Source organism: Dicentrarchus labrax, unplaced genomic scaffold, assembly GCF_905237075.1.
Source record: "Dicentrarchus labrax unplaced genomic scaffold, dlabrax2021, whole genome shotgun sequence".
Classification (NCBI taxonomy): Eukaryota; Metazoa; Chordata; class Actinopteri; family Moronidae; genus Dicentrarchus; species Dicentrarchus labrax.
This window is the reverse complement of record NW_026136720.1, coordinates 15,530,292-15,552,363: the sequence shown is the minus strand read 5'-3', so window position 1 is coordinate 15,552,363 and position 22,072 is coordinate 15,530,292. Positions and strand designations below refer to the sequence as shown.

Sequence of the window (22,072 nt, the reverse complement as noted above, 5' to 3'; positions counted from 1 at the left end):
GTACACACAGCTCAGGGACATGCTGTAGATTTGTGAATATTAAGTTAATAAATATGACATTATGATCTAAATAACCATATGAATAAAGACAGTAAAATAACCAAAATCTTTTAAAATTGTATTATTACAAATTAAAACTCAACTCATTATCACAGTTTCCACTATCCATGTCCATATGGCTGAAAGGTGAAGCAGAGATCTGTGACAACGCCACGGTCAAGAAAAATACTATTATAAAATAAATAAAACAAGGGCACATTTAAATAGATACTAATATACTGGAATAAAAAAAACCTCTAATATAACTCTGTAAATCGAACCTAAAAAAATTCACAATTTAATGGTTAATTTATATATTTTACTCTACTTATTTATATGGTTTCTTATTTCATAATGCCATATTTGTATTTTAAATGTAACATTTTTGTCCTCCATAGAATATTAAGGATGTCATATTGGACAACGTAAAGTTATAATATTTTGTTATATAATATATATATATATATAATTTATTTTGTTTCAGGAGGAAGTCTGTCCAAGAATAAAACCACCAATCCTCAATGCAGCTGCAGCTTTTTCCAGCATAAAAGACGACAAAAGGTTTACAAACTCTGGTTGAGCACATTTCAATGATATCATATAAAAGTCCAGCAGGGGGCAGCAAACCCCCCCAACAGGCGGTTCATCTGCCGGAGCCGAGAAAGGAGACGAGGAAGAAACTGGGCGGTCTTGTTTTTGTCCGTCGTCGCACGCAGCCGCTCCGCTGTGAAAATGCGCATCGAAAAGTGTTATTTCTGCTCGGGACCAGTGTACCCCGGGCATGGGGCGATGTTTGTAAGGAACGACTGTAAGGTATGTCGCTGTCTCTCTTTATAAATAACCATTTAACTGCGACAGAAGCGCGTGTCTGACTGTCAGTGCGTGCCCGTTAGCCAGGTGGCTAATGATAGCGTGCGAACATAACGTGCTGTATTCACTCACGTGGGATGAAGATTTTGGGTTTCCAGCAGCTGACAGACAGTAAATAACTCAACGTGGTGGTTATCTACCTCAGTACAGAGCGATTTACATTATGTTAACGCAATATGTTGAGATATGTTCCATCCACGCTGCCTTTCATTAAGTATGAAGTGTCCGGACATTGAACCAGCAGGGCCTCTGTTTATAGCTTATGGTGTAATAGCGCCCTCTGAAGGTGAGACTGGACTAATGATAAACACTGCCTCAGCTCAACTATACTGTCTGTGTAAAGCCTATAATGTTTGTTAAGATTGTGGCAGCGATATTTTTAACTTTTACATTTATTTTTGAGGCCTCAAACAGCAGCAAAAATAAGGTGTCACTTATAGTATATAATAAATAGAAATAGAAGATATCTATAAAAAAAGAATTAAAGAGATTGTACACAATGTACAAAAAGAACAGTCCAGAGTGACTTAATACAGAACATCTTATTATAACTCTTTATATGTCCTGATACTAAATTGGAGAGTTTTAAAAAAAATATGATACAGTAAACCGTCTTTTACATAAGTACATAACAATCCATTAAACTTTATTACTGAGTAATTGTGACCAAGATACGTACTGAGAGACATTTAACAGTTGGAAACCTTTTTTTTTTTTTTTTGTGGACAGACAATGTAATGGTGACATTGTTTTCTAAACTTCCTCTAACATTATTTTGGCATTTCTTTACTGCTGTTTCTTTTTACTTACCAGGAACATGATTGTTAGTAGTCGTGTATCTGTAATAAACTAATAATAGCTTTTATCTATCTTTTAAATGTTTGCAGACATTCAGATTCTGCAGATCAAAATGCATCAGGAACTTCAAGAAGAAGCGTAACCCAAGGAAGACAAGATGGACCAAAGCGTTCAGAAAGGCGTCAGGAAAGGAGTTGACAGTGGTGAGTTGGTTATCTATAGAGCACTTATCTCACTGTCTTTATTTAGTTTTGTTGTTACTTATCCAATAAATATCCTCTTCTTCAGGACAACTCTTTGGAGTTCGAGAAACGCAGAAGTATCCCTGTTAAATATAACCGGGATCTGTGGGAGAAGACAGGTAATGTATTCTTTTATTTCTCGCATTTTTAAAATGTTTTGTCATTTGATTTTTTTTAACCGAAGAGTCATGTGTCTCCTTTTAATTTTTCTACAGTGGAAGCAATGAAGAGGGTGGAAGAAATAAAACAGAAACGACAGGCCAGATTCATCATGAACAGGTAAGAAAGTTATTTTTTTGCATATCTTTTGAATCTTTTTGCATCTCAAAGCCACCATCTTGTGTAAAATAGCTTTATCTAACAAATGCGGCATTTACAGGATTTGGAAAATTAAGTTTTTACTCACCTTTTGTGTTTTTGTCTTCACTTTATAGATTAAAGAAGGGCAAACAGTTGGAGAAAGAAGAGGCCATCACCGAAGTGAAGAAAAATATTCACCTTATCAAAGCTCCACATGCAGGTAAGAATATTAAATCAGCAGAAAGCGAAGTTGTACACAAGAATCTTGTTATCATGTACAAGGAATTTGAATTGATGTCATTGATTTTACTACACACACATGGTACAGACCAGTGTGAAAATAGCAGACATAACAGACACATACAAGACAATGCAGCTTCATATACTGAACAAACTATACTATACTATATATCCACACATATTAAGGAAAAAGAGTCTTGTTTTTTACAATTTAGGGAAGTTGGCCATTGGTCAGTTATTAAAAATAAACTCCAACTGGGGCTTAAAATAAAAAGCTGTTTAATACATTTCAGCATTGTTCAATGTTGTCTTTTGTTCTTTTACAGGAAAAGCCAAACAGATGGAGGCCAAAATGGTGCAGAAGTTACAAGAAGACGTGGACATGGGAGATGAAGATAATTAATCTTATACCCATACCCATTGTTTGTGTAATGAAACCTGCGAGCAAGTTGACCTTGAATGATGTTGTACTTCTGTTTTGGGATTAAAATTTCCAAACGACTGATGATGGACACAGTAATGCATTCAGTTTTAAATTGCTGTACAAGGACTGAAAGCTTTGGCCTGACAAGGACCTCCGAAGCAGCAATTAACCACATCTCTCCCTTCTTTTCCTTCTGATTGGTAGTTAAGGCTGTAAAAAAAAAAAATACTCTATCATGTTGCATAGTTTAATGTATTACAGTAATGCAGAAAATGTTAAAAGGAAACCAACCAACAATTAAAAAGCCTCTTTTGAGAATCTTTGTTTATTTCTCTGACATTAACCCCACTATAAACCGAAGTTAGTGCCAAAATAAATGTGGATTTAATATTTGTTAGAACATTTTACTTTTGTGTCAGAGGGATTTTTGCTGATAAACCTTTGCGATGGTCTTTGTGTTAGTATGAACATTATGGGAGAAGATTAGCAGCACTTTCCTACACTGCACACATGATGCAAGTGCCTGAAGTGGAGCGTATACTGTGCTATCAGCAAAAAACATTTGGCCTACATTCATTTCCACGTGTCACTCCATAAAAACCACAAGTACTCAGTAACAGACAAACTGTGAGCCACAAAATGAAGACACATTTAGATTTTCATTTATCAAACCTTTTTACTTCCCATTTTATACAGATGTGGTGAAACCTGTATAATTACAGACAAAAGATTAAGGAGCCTCTGCTCTGTTTTTCACAACATTTTTCTAGAAATATGGATTAAGATACTTTGACTAATGTGAAAGTCTGAGTGTCCGTTACCACTTAAATTTGACAAAGAGATATAATACTATTGAGGATGCTTAATCTTGTATCTTACAGACCAAACGAAATGCAATTTTTAAAAACATTCTCATGAATTAATCAGCTAAACAAAACGACTAAACTCATGTATTTTACTGATGCAATGGAAAGTCTAAAATATATTTATATATATATATATATATATTCATATTTTTGGAGAAAAATAAATTTTTATAAGAACATTTTCAACAAGATAAAGACACTATAAAGGCATATTCTGTTCTTCATATATTAAATAATCTACAATGGTGCTCTGACAGTCGTCCAGTGTCACTCCCATCTGTCTCTCTGGTATCGATTCACCGGCCTGTTGCTGGCCAGCCTGCAGCCCTCGCCCGCCTCGTCGCTTCCAGTACCACCTTTCGTCTTCCAGGAGAGCTGGTTGGACGTTTTACAGCCACAGTTTTGCGAGCAGAGCAGGGATTCAACACAGCCATGTCCGAGGAGGTTGCAGGAACGAGGACTTCTGAAGAACAGCAGGTAAACTGGACATTTAATGAGTTTTCCGATGCTGCCATTACATCGAATCTGGTAAATTAGCAGGCGGCTAGCAGGAAGCTAATTAGCCAGTAGCTAGTACGCTAGTCTTGGCTAATATAAGTAACGATGCTACCGACAAATAATTAGCGAATTAGCTACTAGCGTTTGTTGGTAAAGCAGAATAAAACCTCCTGCTGTTTTAGGGCTAACTTGAAGATTGCCACAGTCACTTGTAACTCGATTGATAGCTCTGTTAATGTTGGTTAATGCAGAAGCTAAACATGCTAAGTTAATGACAAGACGAATGAGTTTCCCCTCATGGCGGCGCCTGCACATAATGCAACATAAACACTAACCGTGGGAGCTGTAACTGCTGCTGCTGCTGGCAAATTATACTCATTAATCATCAATGGCATATGCACTTTTAATGAAACTTCACAGTTTTTCATTTCATCAAGTCAGCTGACATTTGTCACCCATACACACTGTGCTCTCTCTCTCTCTCTCTCTCTCTCTCTCTCTCTCTCTCTCTCTCTCAACAGGAAATGGAGGACAAAGTAATCAGTCCAGAGAAATCTGAGGAGGCCAAACTGAAGGCCAGGTACCCTAACCTTGGAGCCAAGCCCGGAGGCTCAGACCTTCTCAGGAAAAGACTTCAGAAGGGGGTGCGTTTAATATTATAAGCTGACCAGCTGCTCATTTAAACAATACCAGCCAGTATTCTCACTTTATTTCTTTTTGTTTGTCCAGCAAAAGTATTTTGACTCTGGTGACTACAACATGGCCAAGGCAAAAATGAAGAATAAACAGTTGCCATCGGCTCCAACAGAGAAGTCTGAGATTACAGGCGGGCACATCCCAACACCTCAGGACCTGCCGCAGAGAAAGACTTCGATCGTGGCCAGCAAACTGGCTGGTTGATGGTTTTAAGTTTACTGTTTTGTTACCATTCCAAACCCACTTCATATCTACCTGTTTGTTTACGTTTTTTGCTTATTTTTCACCTTTTGTATGTATTCTCTAAGAACAAGTTACGTACCAAGTCAAGTCAGTTTCTTGAGGAAAATTGGCAACTGTCAGCCACTGAGTTGTCAGTGAGTTAAATCTAACAAAGTAGTTGCTAAAAGTGTTTCTCGAGATCGTATAAAAAGACTTAATAGTGATTAATTTCTGAACATGGTATCACACTCGTAAATATGAATGGATGTTAGTGCTATCTTATTTACACAGAATGTTTTCACTTTGAAGGATATATGCCTCCATGCAAATTGCCTGAGCAGCTGAAGAGGCTGTACATTTAGCCATGTTGCTGATTTTAAAAAAGAAAAAAAAGACTTGAATTATGACCACAGAGAAAATTGTCAGTTCGCACTGATATATGTATGAGGTAGAAATTTACAGATATACCTTCAAGTTTGAAGCTTTTTTGCGTATTCACCCATTCACATGGAGGCATGTCTGCTTAAATAGTGAAAAGTTAAGTAATTCAGCTTTGTTTTTGTTTTGTTTTCTAATACTTGATAGTGTCTCTTCCTCTCTCTGTGACGCGGTTTGATTCTGTGCTCTCAAAGTACTGAAGATTAGATCAGACACACACACACACACACACACACACACACACACACTTTGTAGCCAGTTGTATTTCAATTAATTTTAGTCACATTGGTTTGCAAAGACTTGCTGCTGCTGGTCTCCATCTCATTCTGACCTCTAAAATGGCCTTAAAAGTAATGTACCTTCTTGAGCAATATTTGCTCCCTCAGTGAAAATCTTAGTTGTGAATTTTGCCTGAAATGTCTGTCACTGTCTGACTGGAATCACTTAGGATTTTATGGAAAGAAAACTCCCTTGATGTGTTTGGAGTGTGCATGTGCATTTACTGTGCAGTCACACTGTGCCATTTGTTTTGTAAATAAAATAGTTTTGCATAATATCTTATAAGTACACTTATTCAATTGAATGTGTCCTTGCATTTATTTTTTACACTCAAATGTGACATAATGAGAAAACTACATTCACTAAAGAGGCTTATTTTATATTCTACTCAAGTGGAAATCATACAGAATAAAAAACAATCTGCCATCATCCACTGGTAGTGTGTAATATAAACAATCTGAGGTAATCCTGAGAATTTCAGAGGAAACCTGTATCTCTTGGTGTATTTCCATAATAGCGCATGCTTAGAAATATTCAGTAATATGGTCATATTGTTAAGCCATATGTAGTTAAATTTGAAATATATTACAACATTTGAGCTAACTACAAAATATAATGGCAAAGGAAGTAAATTAAAATGTATGAAAAAATGTCAAATATATGTTTACAATGCTATAAGACTGATACCTTTCACCAGTCACTACTGTTTTACTCAAATTACTAATGCAGAATTATACAGAAGCCTATTACATTCACAATTAATTCAATTAATGACTTCTGAAATAATTTATTATTAAAAAAATGCTCTAAACCTCCTGAAGGTTTCTCCAGCTGGGGACATTTTTTTATTTATTAAGCAAATACAGTATGGTTCCCTAGCTATTGCTGAACAATTCACCTCAGCTAACAGATTATGGCCTAGAAAATACCCAAATTACCACCAAAAATTAGATCAGGACTGCCCAAAGTGGGGCCCATGGGCCAAAGTTGCCCCCCCTTTAGGCTCCATTTTACCCTCTAGATGTTTAAAGCAGTAAAAACTTTGATAGTGCTGTTTTATTTTTTGTGAGGTACAAATCCTCTGTCGGATCAGTAATTATTAATTATTAGATCTGAGAAATGTGGCTCCCCTGGACCCAGAGTGGTACAGTACCAGCTGTGGGCCACCTCAGCCCTCTCCTCAGGTGGTCTAGTTGACATGCGCAGGATGGCCGCTGGGAGGCACGCAAGATGCACGAGAGCAAAACGTGTCGGGGCACGCGCAGCTGACTGACAACTGTTGTACCAGCGGTTGAATCATCCTCGCGGGTTCACGCACCAAGCCCAGCAGAGGGGGAGCTCAGAGAAAAAGTTCGCGTTTCCTTCTCTGGGAGTCAATAAAAACATGTTTTAATCTTCTGTCTGCGGGCAGAGAAAGTTTCTGAGGGCTCACGGAGCGACCTGTAAGACATGGCAGCCTCTGAGCTTTACTCCAAGGTTGGTACACCGGATTAAATTAGACTGTGTCGGTTGTCCGGATCATACAACGGTTTTTTTCTCTCAAGCTAATGTTAGTTAATGTATCGTTAATTATATATGTGAGTGAAGGTGGTTTACTCGGGTTAGTCACTTTGAGAGTTTTACTCAACAATTTAACTTTAAAATCTTAATTTATTCCTTTTTTAATGTGTCTGCTGCTTAAAATACCCCTCATTCATCCACATTATACGCATGACTGCTGTCTGGTGACTTCAAGTTAATTTATGCTTACATTTTCCTGTGGTAACGTCAATTTACATGTCACTGCCGTTTTGGTGTATTGTAAAAAAAAAAAAAAAAAGCCTGTGTGACTGTAGGTGCAGTGGTTGAATGGCTCTGACCCGGTTTCCTCTCTGTCCTCTGTCTATCAGTATGCCCGTGTATGGCTCCCAGATGCGGCAGAAGTGTGGAAGTCAGCAGAGCTTATCAAAGATTACACTCCTGGCGACTTGACGCTGACTCTGCGGCTGGATGATGGCACGGTGAGACAGGCAAATGCCCTGCACACATACCCAAACAAAGGGAGATAGAGGCACTGAGGTGGAAATGGGTGTGTGATGTTCTGTCAGAGAGCCATGCACACATTTCTCTGCAAGAAGTACTGGCAATGGAGCCTCATAAATCTCTGTGTGCTTTGGGATTATTGGAGGCAGCTGTGATGATTTTGGTAAATGGACATAGATTTCCCAGGCAAGACAAACACCTTGTATAAGAAACTCATGTAATGTCCTGGGTTGGCCATTGGTGGACTGATATATGAAGATGTATAAATGGTGTGGTTGAAAGTTTTTCACTCCGCTCTGTTGCTACCTGCAGCTGTGATGTCGAGTTTGGGCACGCACTTCAGCTATGGAAATAAGGCCCAAGTATTATCATGAGTGAACACGAACAAGCCAAGCTCAGTGTGTCCTAGTTAGACTTAACATGAAGTACAGCTGATGTTTGGATTTTTGTACTTAAAACCTATTTAACAGTTTTATTGTCCTTTTTCCTAACAGTTTTTTCAAAAAATTAAAGCGGCTTATAGTGTTTATAGTACATATAGCTAACTTCTTGTGTCTTTCTAGGAGCTGGAATACAAAATTGACTCCCAAGCCAACAACTTGCCACCATTAAGAAATCCCAACATCCTGGTGGGGGAAAATGATCTCACAGCTCTCAGCTACCTCCACGAGCCTGCAGTGCTACACAACCTTAAAGTGCGCTTTGTGGACTCCAGGTTGATTTACACGTACTGTGGTAATGAGCTTCGTCTCCTTTGACTCTCACTATCGCTGTTACTGTAGACTTTGGAGCCCTACTCACTGTCTGCTCTGACATAATCTACTGTATGTTATGCTGATTATTGTGGCAGAGGTTGCTCTTAAAGGAACACACATCAACATATATTACATCAATTTGTGATAAATCAGACACACAAAACGAGTTCACTGTCTATTGATCCGAATCCATGCCACATAATGACACATGTTTTGGCTGTTTTAAGAGTCCTACTGAGAGTTTTTCTTTTTTGTGGTATTAAGGAATTGTCCTGGTTGCCATTAATCCTTATGAGAGACTGCCTATCTATGAACCTGACATCATCAATGCCTACAGTGGGCAGAACATGGGAGATATGGACCCCCATATATTTGCAGTTGCAGAGGAAGCATACAAACAAATGGCCAGGTTTCGTAACCTCCATATACATTTCATTTTACATGTTAAAGTAAATGAAATATTAATTTCCTTTTGAGCTGATATTCTAAATATGTTTTAGCTGATGTTTGTTAACTTGTCACACAGAGATGAAAGAAACCAGTCCATCATAGTGAGTGGTGAGTCCGGAGCTGGCAAAACTGTCTCGGCTAAATACGCTATGCGTTACTTTGCCACAGTCAGCTGCTCCTCTGGTGAGGCCAATATTGAGGAGAGAGTCCTTGCCTCCAGCCCCATCATGGAGGTAACATTTAACACAGCAGGGCAATAAGACGAAATTATAAAATGACTAAGTTTACTTAAAAAGCCGTTTGTGTGATTCTTCTAGGCCCTTGGGAATGCCAAGACAACAAGGAATGACAACAGCAGTCGCTTTGGGAAATACATTGAGATTGGGTTTGACAAGAAGCACTGTATAATTGGGGCTAACATGAGAACCTACTTACTGGAGAAGTCTAGAGTTGTGTTTCAGGTAAATTACATCGACATGGATTTAACTTGCATATCGATAGCTTGGTGACTAGCTTCAGTGTCTGAATGTGCCCGTTCTTCTCTCTCTATCTTCTCTGTTTCTCATGGGAGTTAATTGATTTAAAACACTTTCATGTGCATGTAACATGTAACATGTGTATCTTAGCAATGTAATAACAAACAGCTCACTCAGCTCAGTTTAGCTCGGCTGGCCGACAGCAGACAGGGGTCTCGGCACAGAAGCAGAGCTATATGCTGTTGTAGATGGGGGCAGCAGCAAAACATATTTTAGCCACATAAGAAAGGCCCACCTCCAAAAAAAAAAAAAAGATCCGTATAGCTGTACGCTACATTAAGAGTATTTTCTCTGCTTCAACTTGCCATCAGACAGCCCTTTTGTTTGGCATTAACCATAGAGCTTCAGTATTCCTACGCATTAAGTCCAGCTGTGTCGTGCACTGTATTACACTGCAGGGTCAGCTGTCTTTCTTGGCTTTCTGACAGCTAATGCTCTGAAAATATTCTTAGTATTGTTTAATATAATTCTACTGAATGTGTTTGCAGTACTTGTGTATTTTGCATCTGTTTGCATTACTTTTAGGCCCACGAAGAAAGGAACTACCATATATTCTACCAGCTGTGTGCCTCTTCACATTTACCAGAGTTCAAAGCCTTCAAGTTAGGTATTGCAGTCAATAAAATATCACTTATCTTATTAGCAGAATTGAGAAACAGTTCAAATAATTTGCAATAGCAGTTATAACAGATTTAGTACAACATTTGATTATTGTCTGAAGGTTGCGCAGATGACTTCCACTGTACTAACCAGGGTCAAAGCCCAGTCATAGAAGGAGTGGATGATTCCAAAGAGATGTGCAATACCAGGAGGGCTTTCTCACTGTTAGGTGAGTGTTAGAGTCATTTCAGTAAGGTTAGCAGTTACATGCTGAATGGGCAGTACTGTACATACACATTTTTGTTTCTGGTTTGCCTGATGTGATTGATTGATGATCATTTATCGTTTTATTGTTCTGATTTTCATTGTAGGAATCAGTGAAAGTGATCAAATGGCAATTTACCAAATTCTGGCAGCTCTTCTCCATCTTAGCAATGTGGAGGTGAAAGAGCAGTCAGCGGACAGATGCAGCATCTCGGTAAACACTGATTATTTTTTTCTTGTGTATATGGTTATTTTTATGTCTGGATGTTGTATTGAGGATGTGTAGATCTTCACCCGTATAAGATCATTATTGTGTATGTATTTCCAGCCAGATAATGTCCACCTGATGGTGTTTTGTGAGTTGATGGGGGTGGCCTGTGAAGAAATGGCCCACTGGTTATGTCACAGGAAACTCAAGACGACCACAGAAACCTATGTCAAGCCTGTCCCCAAAATGAGCGCGGTCAATGGACGAGATGCCTTAGCCAAACACATCTATGCCAGACTTTTCAGCCGCATTGTGGACAGTATTAACAGTGCCTTAAAATCTGCAGTGAAACAACACTCCTTCATTGGTGTACTCGACATTTATGGGTAGGTTTTCATCTCCAGCTTACTGGGTTTTCCATTTCTGTCCCTAGATGACCAGACACCTGTTTTTAATTTAAACATGTATTTTTTTCCCAGGTTTGAGACATTTGATGTCAACAGCTTTGAACAGTTTTGCATCAACTATGCAAATGAGAAGCTTCAACAACAGTTCAACCAGGTATGTGTCTTTACGTGCCCAACACATTCATTTTGTAGTCGAAAGCTACACGTAAATCATTGTCAGCTATCACTCCCTCTAGCATGTCTTCAAACTGGAGCAAGAGGAGTACATGAAAGAGGAGATCCCCTGGACATTGATTGACTTCTATGACAACCAGCCCTGCATTAATCTCATTGAGGCCAAGCTGGGTGTACTGGACCTTCTGGATGAAGAGTGCAAGGTAAAATTGTTTTTACTACTACTAGCTACTACTTTCCACTGCAGGAATCTCCACTGTGCTATGTTTGGAGGCTATGAGTAAGGCTGTGACTAACTGATGTGTCAGCCCTTCCTCTTTCCATAGATGCCCAAAGGCTCTGATGACACATGGGCCCAGAAGCTGTACAACACTCTCCTGAAGCAGAATGCTCACTTTGATAAACCCAGGTTATCAAATAGAGCTTTTATCATCAACCACTTTGCTGACAAGGTGAATCCCAGTTGTATGTCTCATGCTGAGGTGGGTTTGCGTCTCAGTGGTCAGTAGACTGATGGATGAGTCATGCTTTCTAATCAAGAGCACCAACAGAGTCAAGTGTGAAACTATAATTACTTTGTCTGCCAAGTCAGACTTCTATACCGTCACCACAAGTGTTTGATGTTTCTATTTATTAGAACAATACAGCCTAGTTCAGACTTTAAATGATGACCATGACCTTTACTCTTTTAGTCAAAGAACACTGTGTGACTTTGTTCTTTGTGCCTAGGTGGAGTACCAGTGTGAGGGTTTCCTGGAGAAAAACAAGGACACAGTCAATGAGGAGCAGATAAATGTGCTGAAAAAGAGCAAGGTGAAATAGTTTATATTATATTTTATTATAAATTGTTTATTATTTATTTTCATTTCCTAGTCCTTCTCCTCTTTTTGTGGAGGCCAAAGGAATGTCAATGTCAACACCCCCTCAACTAAAAGCAAATGACTGTAAAGTATATTTTATGTTGCAAGTCCCTGGGCACACACCCTATAATTGTTCAACTAACTATTGGAGGAAATACACCCACGTTTTCAGATTGAAAACACTGCCATCTGCTGTTCAATGATAACTTTGTATTTTGTTGCTTTGATGTTTGAAAAATGATCTTTTCAGTTTGATTTGCTGCTGACACTGTTTGAGGATGATGAGAAGGTACCAAGTTCTACTAACAAGCGAACCAGTGTCATTGGAAGGGCTGGTCCAGCTCAGAGGGATAATAAGAAGACTGTTGGACTGCAGGTGAGAGCATAAAGAGCAGGCAGCATGTCATTTGGTGGTGCGTGATCATTTGTCATACAGTTACATTTCTTATTGTCATTAAATGCATATTTAAAAACTATTTTGCATACAAAATATTTATTATATAATAATATTTACAGTTCAAGCAATTTCATACTTGCTCATCAATCAAGGATTTATCGTTGTCTTTTTTACTCAGTTTCGACAGTCTCTGCATTTGCTGATGCACACACTGAATGCTACAACTCCTCATTATGTACGCTGCATCAAGCCAAACGACCTTAAAGCTTCATTCACGTGAGGAGGAGGATTTTTCTCATTGGTTTCACCAGATTATCTGTAACAAGCACAGATGAAAGAGTAGTACATTCATTTTTGTAACAGGTATTTATGTGTTATCTTTCATGTAGCTTGGACCCTGTGAGGGCAGTGCAGCAACTTCGAGCATGTGGCATCCTCGAAACAATCCGGATCTCAGCAGCAGGATTCCCATCTAGGTAGAATATCAGCAACCACATCTGGTACAGAGCACAGGGCCATGGGCAGTTGTATACACCATAATATGTTTATAGTATATAGACCTATAAAAATGATATATCCAGCTTGTCTTATTTTATGCATATTGTAGGTGGACCTATCAGGAATTCTTTAGCCGTTATCGGGTCCTCATGAAGCAAAAGGATGTGCTTCCTGATAGGAAACAAACTTGCAAAAGTCTCCTGGAAAAACTCATACAGGTATGTCTGAATTAAACAAAAGCATTCCCATAAAGTCAATAACAAAATAAATGTAAACTGCTCGGCCAACTTAAATATCACATGTTGTTTGTATTATTTTTTGCTCCTAGGACCAGGATAAGTATCAGTTTGGCAAAAACAAGATCTTCTTCAGGGCAGGTCAGGTGGCTTACCTGGAGAAGCTGCGTTCTGACAAGCTGCGTATGGCTTGTGTCCGCATCCAGAAGACTATTCGCTGCTGGCTGGCCCGCAAAAAGTATCTGAGAATGAGGGAATCTGCCATCACCATACAGAGACATGTACGGGGTCACCAGGCACGCTGGTGAGTGGAGACGCTAAACAACAGCAGGATAAGACTAAGCTGATCTAGCATATTTCTGACATATTTTTTTCCTGTCAGTTATGTTAAGTTTCTGCGAAGAACAAGAGCAGCTGTTGTTCTTCAGCGGAACATGCGTATGTGGGTGACCAGGAGACGCTACCAGCAGCAGCGCTCTGCAGCTATTGCTATTCAGTGCTTCTTGAGGGCCTACATGGCTAAAAAGCAGTACTATAAGGTAATGTCATACTTGATTTAAAAAAAAATAAAATAAAAATCCCTTCAGAAATGAAATAAGTTATAATTCAGAAACTGGATTTAATAGGTACCAAAACAGGAATTGGTGCCTCTTGATTATAATGTGAAAAAGTTTCCAGCTCAAAGGAAGTCCATATGTGCCAGGTTTCAGTGGTAACGTTGTTGTAGCCTTGTAGCAACAGTTCACCACATTGTTTTTTACTTCCTAAACCTTGATTGTTGTGTAGGATTCTTAATCAGTGAGTCATATGAATAGAGATGGAAAATATTTGTAAAATAATGTTTACATTTTGTGTGAAAGGGTCTGGCAGCTGGTATGTAAGACTGAAATGCATGGTGTTAATGCATTTTAACTTTTACTTTCTTCTCACACAGTTGATGTTTGAGAAAAAGTCTGTGGTCATCCAGAAATGGGTGAGGGGCTGGCTGGTGAGACAGCATTACAGACGCACCCTGACAGCCATCATCCTGCTGCAGAGCTGTGTACGTCGCATGAGGGCCAAGAAGGAATTAAAGAAGCTAAAAGTGGAGGCACGTTCTGTGGAGCACTTCAAGAAGCTCAATTTTGGCATGGAGAACAAAATTATGCAGTTGCAGCACAAGATAAATGAGCAGGTGAGTATTGTGTGTGTGTGTGTGTGTGTGTGTGTGTGTGTGTGTGTGTGTGTGTGTGTGTGTGTGTGTGTGTGGATATATAGGATATATACTTTTATCTGTGTTAGATAGTTGTTTACTCTTGAATCTACCACAATAACTGTTGCTAGAGAAACAACAGGTCACTGGGAGTTGTCCTATCACATGCAAAGCATGTGTGTCTATCTCCCCCCTGCAGCAAAAAGAAAACAAGGAGCTCAGTGAGAGGCTGAATGCTGTGGAGAAGGCCCGTGCTACGGAGAGAGAGAAACAGAGCAGAGAACTCCAAAACCTACATAGATCAGAGCAGGAGGTCAGAGCCAAGGTAGAGACACTTCCCTCGCTGCTGGAGCAGCTCTCCTTCCTTCAGCACGAGCTGGAAAACACCCGCAGGGAGAAAGAAGACCTGGAAGAGCAGACGAAGGTCTACAAGGAGCAGACACAACAGGTAGGCCCACTACGCTTCTAAAGCTGAATGTATACAACTTAACTGCCTGTCAACTTACATAGCGCTATTTCTTTTAATTTTCTGGAATGGTAATAGATTGGCTTAATGATTTAGCATTGTTGGAGATATCAATGACCTTCAGTGACATGGAGTTAAAATCATGTTGTACGTCACACCACTAAACTGTTGTATTCACACTAAGCTGTACAGCCGAGGATTGTTCATTTTCACCGGTGTTTGTTAGTTTATGTTTCATCAATCAAATGTTGTTTTCATGAAGTTGTGGGTTTTTTTTCAAGTTTAATTTAGTTTATGTGGTGTAGGCATTTTTGGCTGTTTTAAGTTGCATTTTGTTTATGATTTTTAATTTTGCTTGCCCAAAACATTCAGGAAAGAAAAGTTACAGAATGAAACTAGGAACTTGTCATTTTTGCCCATTGGGCTTTTTATGAACTTAGTTAGTTGTTTATTTAGCTGTTTTTTTTAGTTTCTAAAACCTCTACAGGAATAAAGACTAAGAACACGTGATTTTGCCTCTTCTCACAATCAGGTGGTAGAAGAGCTTAATATGAAGAACAGCTTGTTGAACAGCGAGAAAGATGAATTGAACAAACTTATCCTGGAACAAGCCCAACAGTTAACAGGTACTGAGCAGTTCACCTCAAACCTCCACTGTGGTTAAATAATGGCTTCATTTGGAGTGAATTACAAAAAATTGTTTTGTTTCAGATGTTGAAACCAACTTTGAGAATACAAAACAGATGGAGAAGGACTTAACTGAAGAACGCTCTCGCTACCAAAATCTGCTGAGTGAACACCTGCATCTGGAGGAGCGCCATAGAGACCTCAAGGAAGAGATTAATCTCAGCATTGTGAGGAACACTTCAGTGTTGACATAGTTGTTATTTGATACATGTTTATCTATGGATTTTAACAAATTTTGGTGACAATGGCTTACAGAGTATACATAAATCAGTTTCCTGCACCAATGTTTCTCATGATGGAACAAGTTTAGGTCTGGCTACTTATTCTGTCACTAACATGTGTGTTGTTGTTTTTTTTTTTTTTATTTATACACCTAATCAGAGTTCAAGCAAATCTGGTCACAAGAGAACAGACTCCAACTACAGCAGTAACTCATCTGAGTTCAGTCAGAGCTTAGGCTCTACTGGGGGAGATGACAGCTCTATACAAACAGAGGTAATGTAGAAAACTACACACATCATGGTGCAATGTCAGAATTGCCTCAAAGTGATCTGTACAAAGTGTATATTTTTTGTGTGTGTGATATACTATATAACCCCCTGTATGCTGTGTAAAACATTTCTATTCTCTATAATCACAAAGAATAGCAACTGTGTCGTACGAACACAGTCAGTTACAGGGAATTCTGAAGGTTATGTAAAGATTTCATGGTGGAAGAATTGGCATCATCTACAAACTTGAGCAGCTTTACAGACACGTCACATGTTACAAAGTTGTTTACTATACAGTGCAGTTAGCAGACTCTCCTAATAATCTGGATTCACATTATTTCTTTGATAGTCTGGTTTCTATTGAGAAGGATGTATGGCAGCCTACAGGAAACATTAGTGCCACAAAAGATTGAAGGGAAATAGAGACACTTCTTGATGTGTGTTGATGAATTTACAGAACACCTGCAGGGAAGATAAGATAAGATAAGATGTTCCTGGACACTGGACACTGATTCATCGTTAACAACTGTGTGATGAATTTTTTTTCTGGCCTTGTCTGTGTTATAATCATATTAGTGCAGCATTCTAGTTAGTTTGTGATGGGATTCACCAATCAGTGCTTGCTGGGTTTTGTTAGGATGAGCCTCAGTCACCGGTGGACCTGCCAATCCTTCTGAAGCTCCAGAGAAGAGTGAAGGACCTGGAGCAGGAAAAACAGTCACTAAGGCAGCAGCTGGATAACAGAGAAGAAGCCCAACAAGAAAAGGCAAACGTATGGAAACAGAAACCTATTAGGAATTTTTTGGTTGATATTTGTAGTTGAATGGTTAATATTGACATTATATGTATGTGGTTCTCAACAGGAGGTGGAGGAGCAAAGAACTGTTGGCAGAGCAGAACTGGACTTAGAAACACTAAAGGTATGACTTGGTCAGATACATGTATTGGGATCCCAAAAAGGAGATATCCACAGAGTCATCCCATTAATATACCAGTTCTCTATTATAACTCATATTTGTATTAAAATACTGAATAGAAACACACATTTGTAGAAGTTTGATATGTTTGTGTATCTCTAAATGTCTTAATGCAGCGGCAAGAACTGGAGTCTGAGAACAAGAAGTTGAAGCAGAATCTAAATGAGCTGCGGAAGTCTCTGACCACTGAGAACAGTGAATTGATGCCCCCTGCCCCCGGCTCTCTGCCATACAGCATATTGCTGGACCAACTCAGTTCTTCCAATGACGAGCTGGAAATGCGAAAAGAGGAAGTGCTGCTCCTCCGGTCACATATGGTCCGCCAAGAAGCTCTTAAACATAAGGTGAAAAAATATTTATCATATTTATACATTATGTGCTCATGGTGGGAATTGTTGGGTGTCCTGAGATAACTTCTGTTATTTGGCGCTAAAAAAATTGAGTTCAACCGAACGTAATATTTTTTATGCAGTATTTTGCATTTAATGCAACACACATCAGATGTAATTTATCTCATATTAACTGTCCTCTAGGACTCTGCTCTTGGGGAAGGTGTGAAATTAGATCTTGAAATTCCCTCATTCCAAGATATTGACAGGTAAGATCATGTGACTCCCACTGCAGTTTAAATCCATCAGGTGATACATTAAGTGTTATTTAAATTCTCTGGTGCTGGTCCTCAGACCAACTGACATCCATACACTGAATGAAGATGGAGAGCTGTGGCTGGCTTATGAAGGCCTGAAGGAGACCAATAGGTAATGAAATTATATTCTGCAGTTGGTTTGTACATTCAAGCACGTTCATGCCATATTAAGTTGAATACCATCCATCTATCCTCCAGACTTCTAGAGTGCCAGATGCGGGAGCAGGAACAAGTTCACAATGAGAAGTATAGGAAACTGCTCGAGGAGGTGAACAAATTGAAGAAGGAAAACGAGCAACAACAGAAGCTGCTGACCCAGAACCTCCTCCTGTCTGAAGACGCCCGCATTGATGCGAGCCTGAAGCATGAGATCACACGGTTGGCCAGTGAGAACCTGGTGGGTCTGCTCGATCTGTCACTCTGCCCTTTATCAGTTATTATGACTGTGTCATTATTTTCGCAGTGCAGAGATCTTCCAAAATAAACAGATTTCACTGTCTGGATCTGTACCTTTTGAAAGGACCCTGCTATAGTTTTCAAATTAGATTAAATGTATTGTGGCATTGTTACATCAGCAGAGAATAACATATAAACCAATGTACAGTAAAAAAAAACACTTCTGTGTTGTGTATGGAAGTCTGGTTTGCCCTCACACTAATCTGGTATGTTTTCATTATTTTAGGAACACATGGAGCAGCAAGAGAAACAGGACAAAACCATACGCAAGTTGAAAAAACAACTTAAATTTTACGTTAAAAAGGTTGAAGACTTTGAAGGTAATCACATGGCACTGAGTGTGTTCATACAGTATGTTTTCTATATGACATTAGAACATCATTAATCCTGTGATTTCTTTGTGTTTAGCGAGTGCTCAGCAAAAGAGTAATTCCTCTGTGACGAACGCTCCCGTCAGAGCGGTGAACATCACCCGCAAAGAGAAAGAGTACCAAGGCATGTTGGAGTACAGGCAGGGCGACGAGGCCCGCTTGCTTAAGAATGTGGTCATAGGTGTGTTCAACCTGTTCTGCTCAATCAAATCATTTCTGAACTGCTTTTAGAGTTGCATGCAAACCCATAGATGAAACAATTTTGTTTTCATTTTCTCAGATCTAAAGCCTCGTGGCGTAGCGGTCAGCCTCATTCCTGGGCTTCCGGCTTACATCATCTTCATGTGCCTACGATATGCTGACAGAGTGAATGATGATCAGAGAGTCAGCACTCTGCTCAATTCAACCATCAGCAGCATCAAAGGGGTCATTAAGGTGTAGTATATAACTTATCTGTGTAAAGAAAGTGACTGATGCTTTTATTTTGAATTCATTTTTACACTGTTTCTACAGAGGAGAGGAAAGGATTTTGAAGTGGTCTCTTTCTGGCTGGCCAACACGTGCAGATTAATGCACTGTCTGAAGCAGTACAGCGGAGACGAGGTAGGCTTGATAAGGCTTTGAGGTTATGGTTATTGTTGTACCTGATGTCTGTTAATTAACTCTGGATATCTGTACAACCTCTTTTCACTGAAGGTCGTCATGACGCGCAACACTGCCAAGCAGAATGAGCACTGCCTGACCAACTTTGAACTATCAGAGTACCAACAGGTTATTGGCGATCTAGCCATCCAAATTTACCGCCAGTTTATCAAGTGCATGGAGGACAACCTGCAGCCCCTGATCGGTGAGGAGGCTTAATCTTACTATACATAACTAACTTTATGTTCTCCAGAAGCCTGACTATAACAGAACCCCATGAAATGTATTTTTCCCTAATTTGTTTCCCATAGTGGCAAGCATGCTGGAGCACGAGACAATCCAGGGTGTTCTGGGGTCCAAACCGACAGGCCTGAGGAAGAGAAGCACCAGTGTCCCAGAGGTGGGCGCTGTTACAGTGGAAGTCCTCCTGCAGCGTCTTAGCCACTTCCACACCACCATGTCTCAACACGGGATGGACCCAGACCTCATTAAACAGGTGGTCAGGCAGCTGTTTTACATCATCTGTGCGGTCACGCTCAACAACCTGCTGCTACGGAAGGACATGTGCTCTTGGAGCAAAGGCCTGCAGATCAGGTAAACCATAGGATGGTCATTGGAGAGTTTTTGTTCTTAATGCAGTGAAATTAGAGAGGCAGAAGAGAGCGGACTGAGGTATATCTGTTCTTGCCTATATCAAGGAAGTTTTCTCAGGTATTATCTCAGACACCCACTGGTTTGATTATTACAAAACTTCTGGACAATAATGCATCTTCAAAGTACTGTGGCCTAATTTTAAAAATTATATTTTAAATGATTGGGTTAAACAAAAACAGGTGGATATGTTTTTATTGAAGAAGCTCAAAGTTACAGTTAGCACAGAAATAAGCTGAAAGAATGTCCAAATATGGTGATATATGTTACTATTGATGGGGTACAAATAAATAAAGTAAATAAATAAATCCCTTCATGTACTGGATAATGTAACCCTAAGGGGAATAAACCTTTACAGGAAGAGCCTCTCAGCACACTTTTCCTCAGGATTCATAAACAGTATCTTGTCTTAAAGTTGGAGGAATGCAAACTTAAATAGTTAAATAGTTTTATTTTTATTATAAAGGTAGGAATATTTTCATTCAGTATAAACTTTACTGTGGTTTTACAGAGCAGATGTCAGGTTGGAACTTGCGAGACACTGCCTTAGTTCAGTCTGAATTGTTTGTCCGTTGCCTCTGGCTTCAGGTACAATGTTTGGCAGCTGGAGGAGTGGCTGGCTGAGAGAGAGCTGGCGGACTGCGGTGCCAAGGAGACTCTGGAGCCTCTTGTACAGGCCGCACAGCTTCTACAGATCAAGAAGAAGACTGAGGCAGATGCCCAAGCTATTTGCAACATGTCCACCGCCCTCACCACGGCACAGGTCCATCATCAGTAAATGTTCAGCCTGATTAATCTGTAGACATGACTTGTTGCTTGTGATTTGATCTTTGTTTGTTTGTCTCAGCAGATTGTAAAAGTGTTGACCTTGTACACTCCAGTGATCGAATTTGAAGAGCGAGTATCAACCTCTTTCATCACAATTATTAAAGTGAGTGGTTTGTGTTTGCTCTTTAAGCATGCTTCTTTAAGAATGCTCTTTATTATTCTAAGTCCTGTGTTTAATAAAACTATTTATTATATCTGCTTTTTGTTTTTCTACACTTTAGGACCTTTTGAAAGACAGAGTTGAGTCATCCACCTTGATGATGGACGCCAAGAAGATCTTTTCCATCACCCTCCTCTTCACGCCCTCCTCTGTGGCTCTGGAGACCATCCAGATGCCTGCTAGCCTCAATCTGGGCTTCCTCAACCGCATCTAGACCAGTGAATCTCTGACACTCAGTTCTGTTTACCAGAGTAAAAACACATAAGACTTTTTTTTAAACCAAAGTTTGTACCAGTTGTAATGTTTTCACTATCACTGCTTATTGCAGTACCGCAGCAGAATACGTTGTTTACATACTATCTATGTATTAGCTTCTCAGCACTGCATAGCCAAAGAGTGACAACTGTATAAACAGTCGATCTGCCAAAGAAAAAAGTATTTTAAAGGTCATCTCTTGCCACACCTGATGTATTAATGATACAGGTGTTGATAGTATTTTGTGAATTCACGGATTCCTTAATGCATTCACTGGTACAGTTCTTTCTAATACTGTATCTAGTATTTATTTTTATTCATCTTTATTTAATCAGGCAGTCTCATTGAGACTAAGATCTCTTTTCCAAGAGAAACCTGAGGACAATAGACATTCACAGAAAACACAATTACAGAAAAAAATCAGATATTAAAGCTTTAAAATCGCAGGTTTAAGGGCAGTTTGCAACATCTGCAAGTAAAGTTTGTGGAAAAGTAACTGAATTATTTCCATGGACAGATCTGGATTACCGTGAGCGATGTTAAAATATGAATATATGTCTGATTTTAAATGTTGAAAATGTCTCAAGATGAAATTCAGGAGTTGAGTTTTATCTCTGTAACTTTATATTTATGTAACCACTAATATCAGGTGATGGTATTTAATGTCAGGAGAAGGTGAAGGACAAAATATTCCAAGTATGTATTTAACCAGTCTTAATGTTGTCAGTTATATTAAAGGCTGGCTTTTCAGTAAGATGGTTTGAAGTGCTTAAAAATACTACAGAGAGTTTCACTACCCTGTGAGGTGTTATAGATCTTGTTGTTGGTTGTGTAATATGCTGTTTAACAGCAGATATCCCTCATGGAACAATATAATCAAATACGGATGTGCACTCTAGTCTTTATCTAAAAGAAATTATTTGAGAGTTTG

At 39.2% G+C, this 22,072-nt stretch overlaps 3 protein-coding genes across 4 annotated transcripts; all 3 read left to right on the top strand.

Moving 5' to 3' along the window:
- Positions 1–689: 689 nt before the first annotated feature.
- Positions 690–3,231, top strand: rsl24d1 (ribosomal L24 domain containing 1). 2 transcript variants are annotated; one of them, XM_051380734.1, is made up of 6 exons: positions 690–852; positions 1,797–1,910; positions 1,996–2,068; positions 2,165–2,228; positions 2,384–2,469; positions 2,822–3,231. In XM_051380734.1, exons 1-6 carry the CDS (start codon positions 772–774, stop codon positions 2,890–2,892), a joined length of 489 nt encoding a protein of 162 aa, XP_051236694.1. In that variant the 5' UTR covers positions 690–771; the 3' UTR covers positions 2,893–3,231. The 2 variants fall into 2 exon arrangements, with proteins under 2 accessions (XP_051236694.1, XP_051236693.1); XM_051380733.1 differs by having other exon boundaries at positions 2,816–3,231.
- An 829-nt stretch (positions 3,232–4,060) lies between these two features.
- Positions 4,061–6,189, top strand: arpp19b (cAMP-regulated phosphoprotein 19b). The gene is made up of 3 exons (XM_051380736.1): positions 4,061–4,256; positions 4,799–4,921; positions 5,007–6,189. Exons 1-3 carry the CDS (start codon positions 4,212–4,214, stop codon positions 5,175–5,177), a joined length of 339 nt encoding a protein of 112 aa, XP_051236696.1. The 5' UTR covers positions 4,061–4,211; the 3' UTR covers positions 5,178–6,189.
- Positions 6,190–7,193: 1,004 nt separating this feature from the next.
- LOC127352359 (unconventional myosin-Va) lies at positions 7,194–21,895 on the top strand. The gene is made up of 40 exons (XM_051380642.1): positions 7,194–7,388; positions 7,802–7,912; positions 8,498–8,669; positions 8,954–9,098; positions 9,216–9,372; positions 9,457–9,600; positions 10,201–10,282; positions 10,397–10,504; positions 10,647–10,753; positions 10,868–11,133; positions 11,227–11,308; positions 11,391–11,531; positions 11,655–11,780; positions 12,058–12,141; positions 12,439–12,564; positions 12,764–12,861; positions 12,975–13,061; positions 13,193–13,301; positions 13,412–13,623; positions 13,702–13,858; positions 14,254–14,493; positions 14,711–14,959; positions 15,510–15,603; positions 15,689–15,831; positions 16,046–16,159; positions 16,793–16,927; positions 17,019–17,075; positions 17,249–17,476; positions 17,666–17,730; positions 17,816–17,890; positions 17,977–18,175; positions 18,461–18,554; positions 18,643–18,786; positions 18,886–19,040; positions 19,119–19,208; positions 19,302–19,452; positions 19,559–19,841; positions 20,487–20,661; positions 20,749–20,829; positions 20,948–21,895. Exons 1-40 carry the CDS (start codon positions 7,362–7,364, stop codon positions 21,098–21,100), a joined length of 5,466 nt encoding a protein of 1,821 aa, XP_051236602.1. The 5' UTR covers positions 7,194–7,361; the 3' UTR covers positions 21,101–21,895.
- The last annotated feature ends 177 nt before the right edge of the window (positions 21,896–22,072 follow it).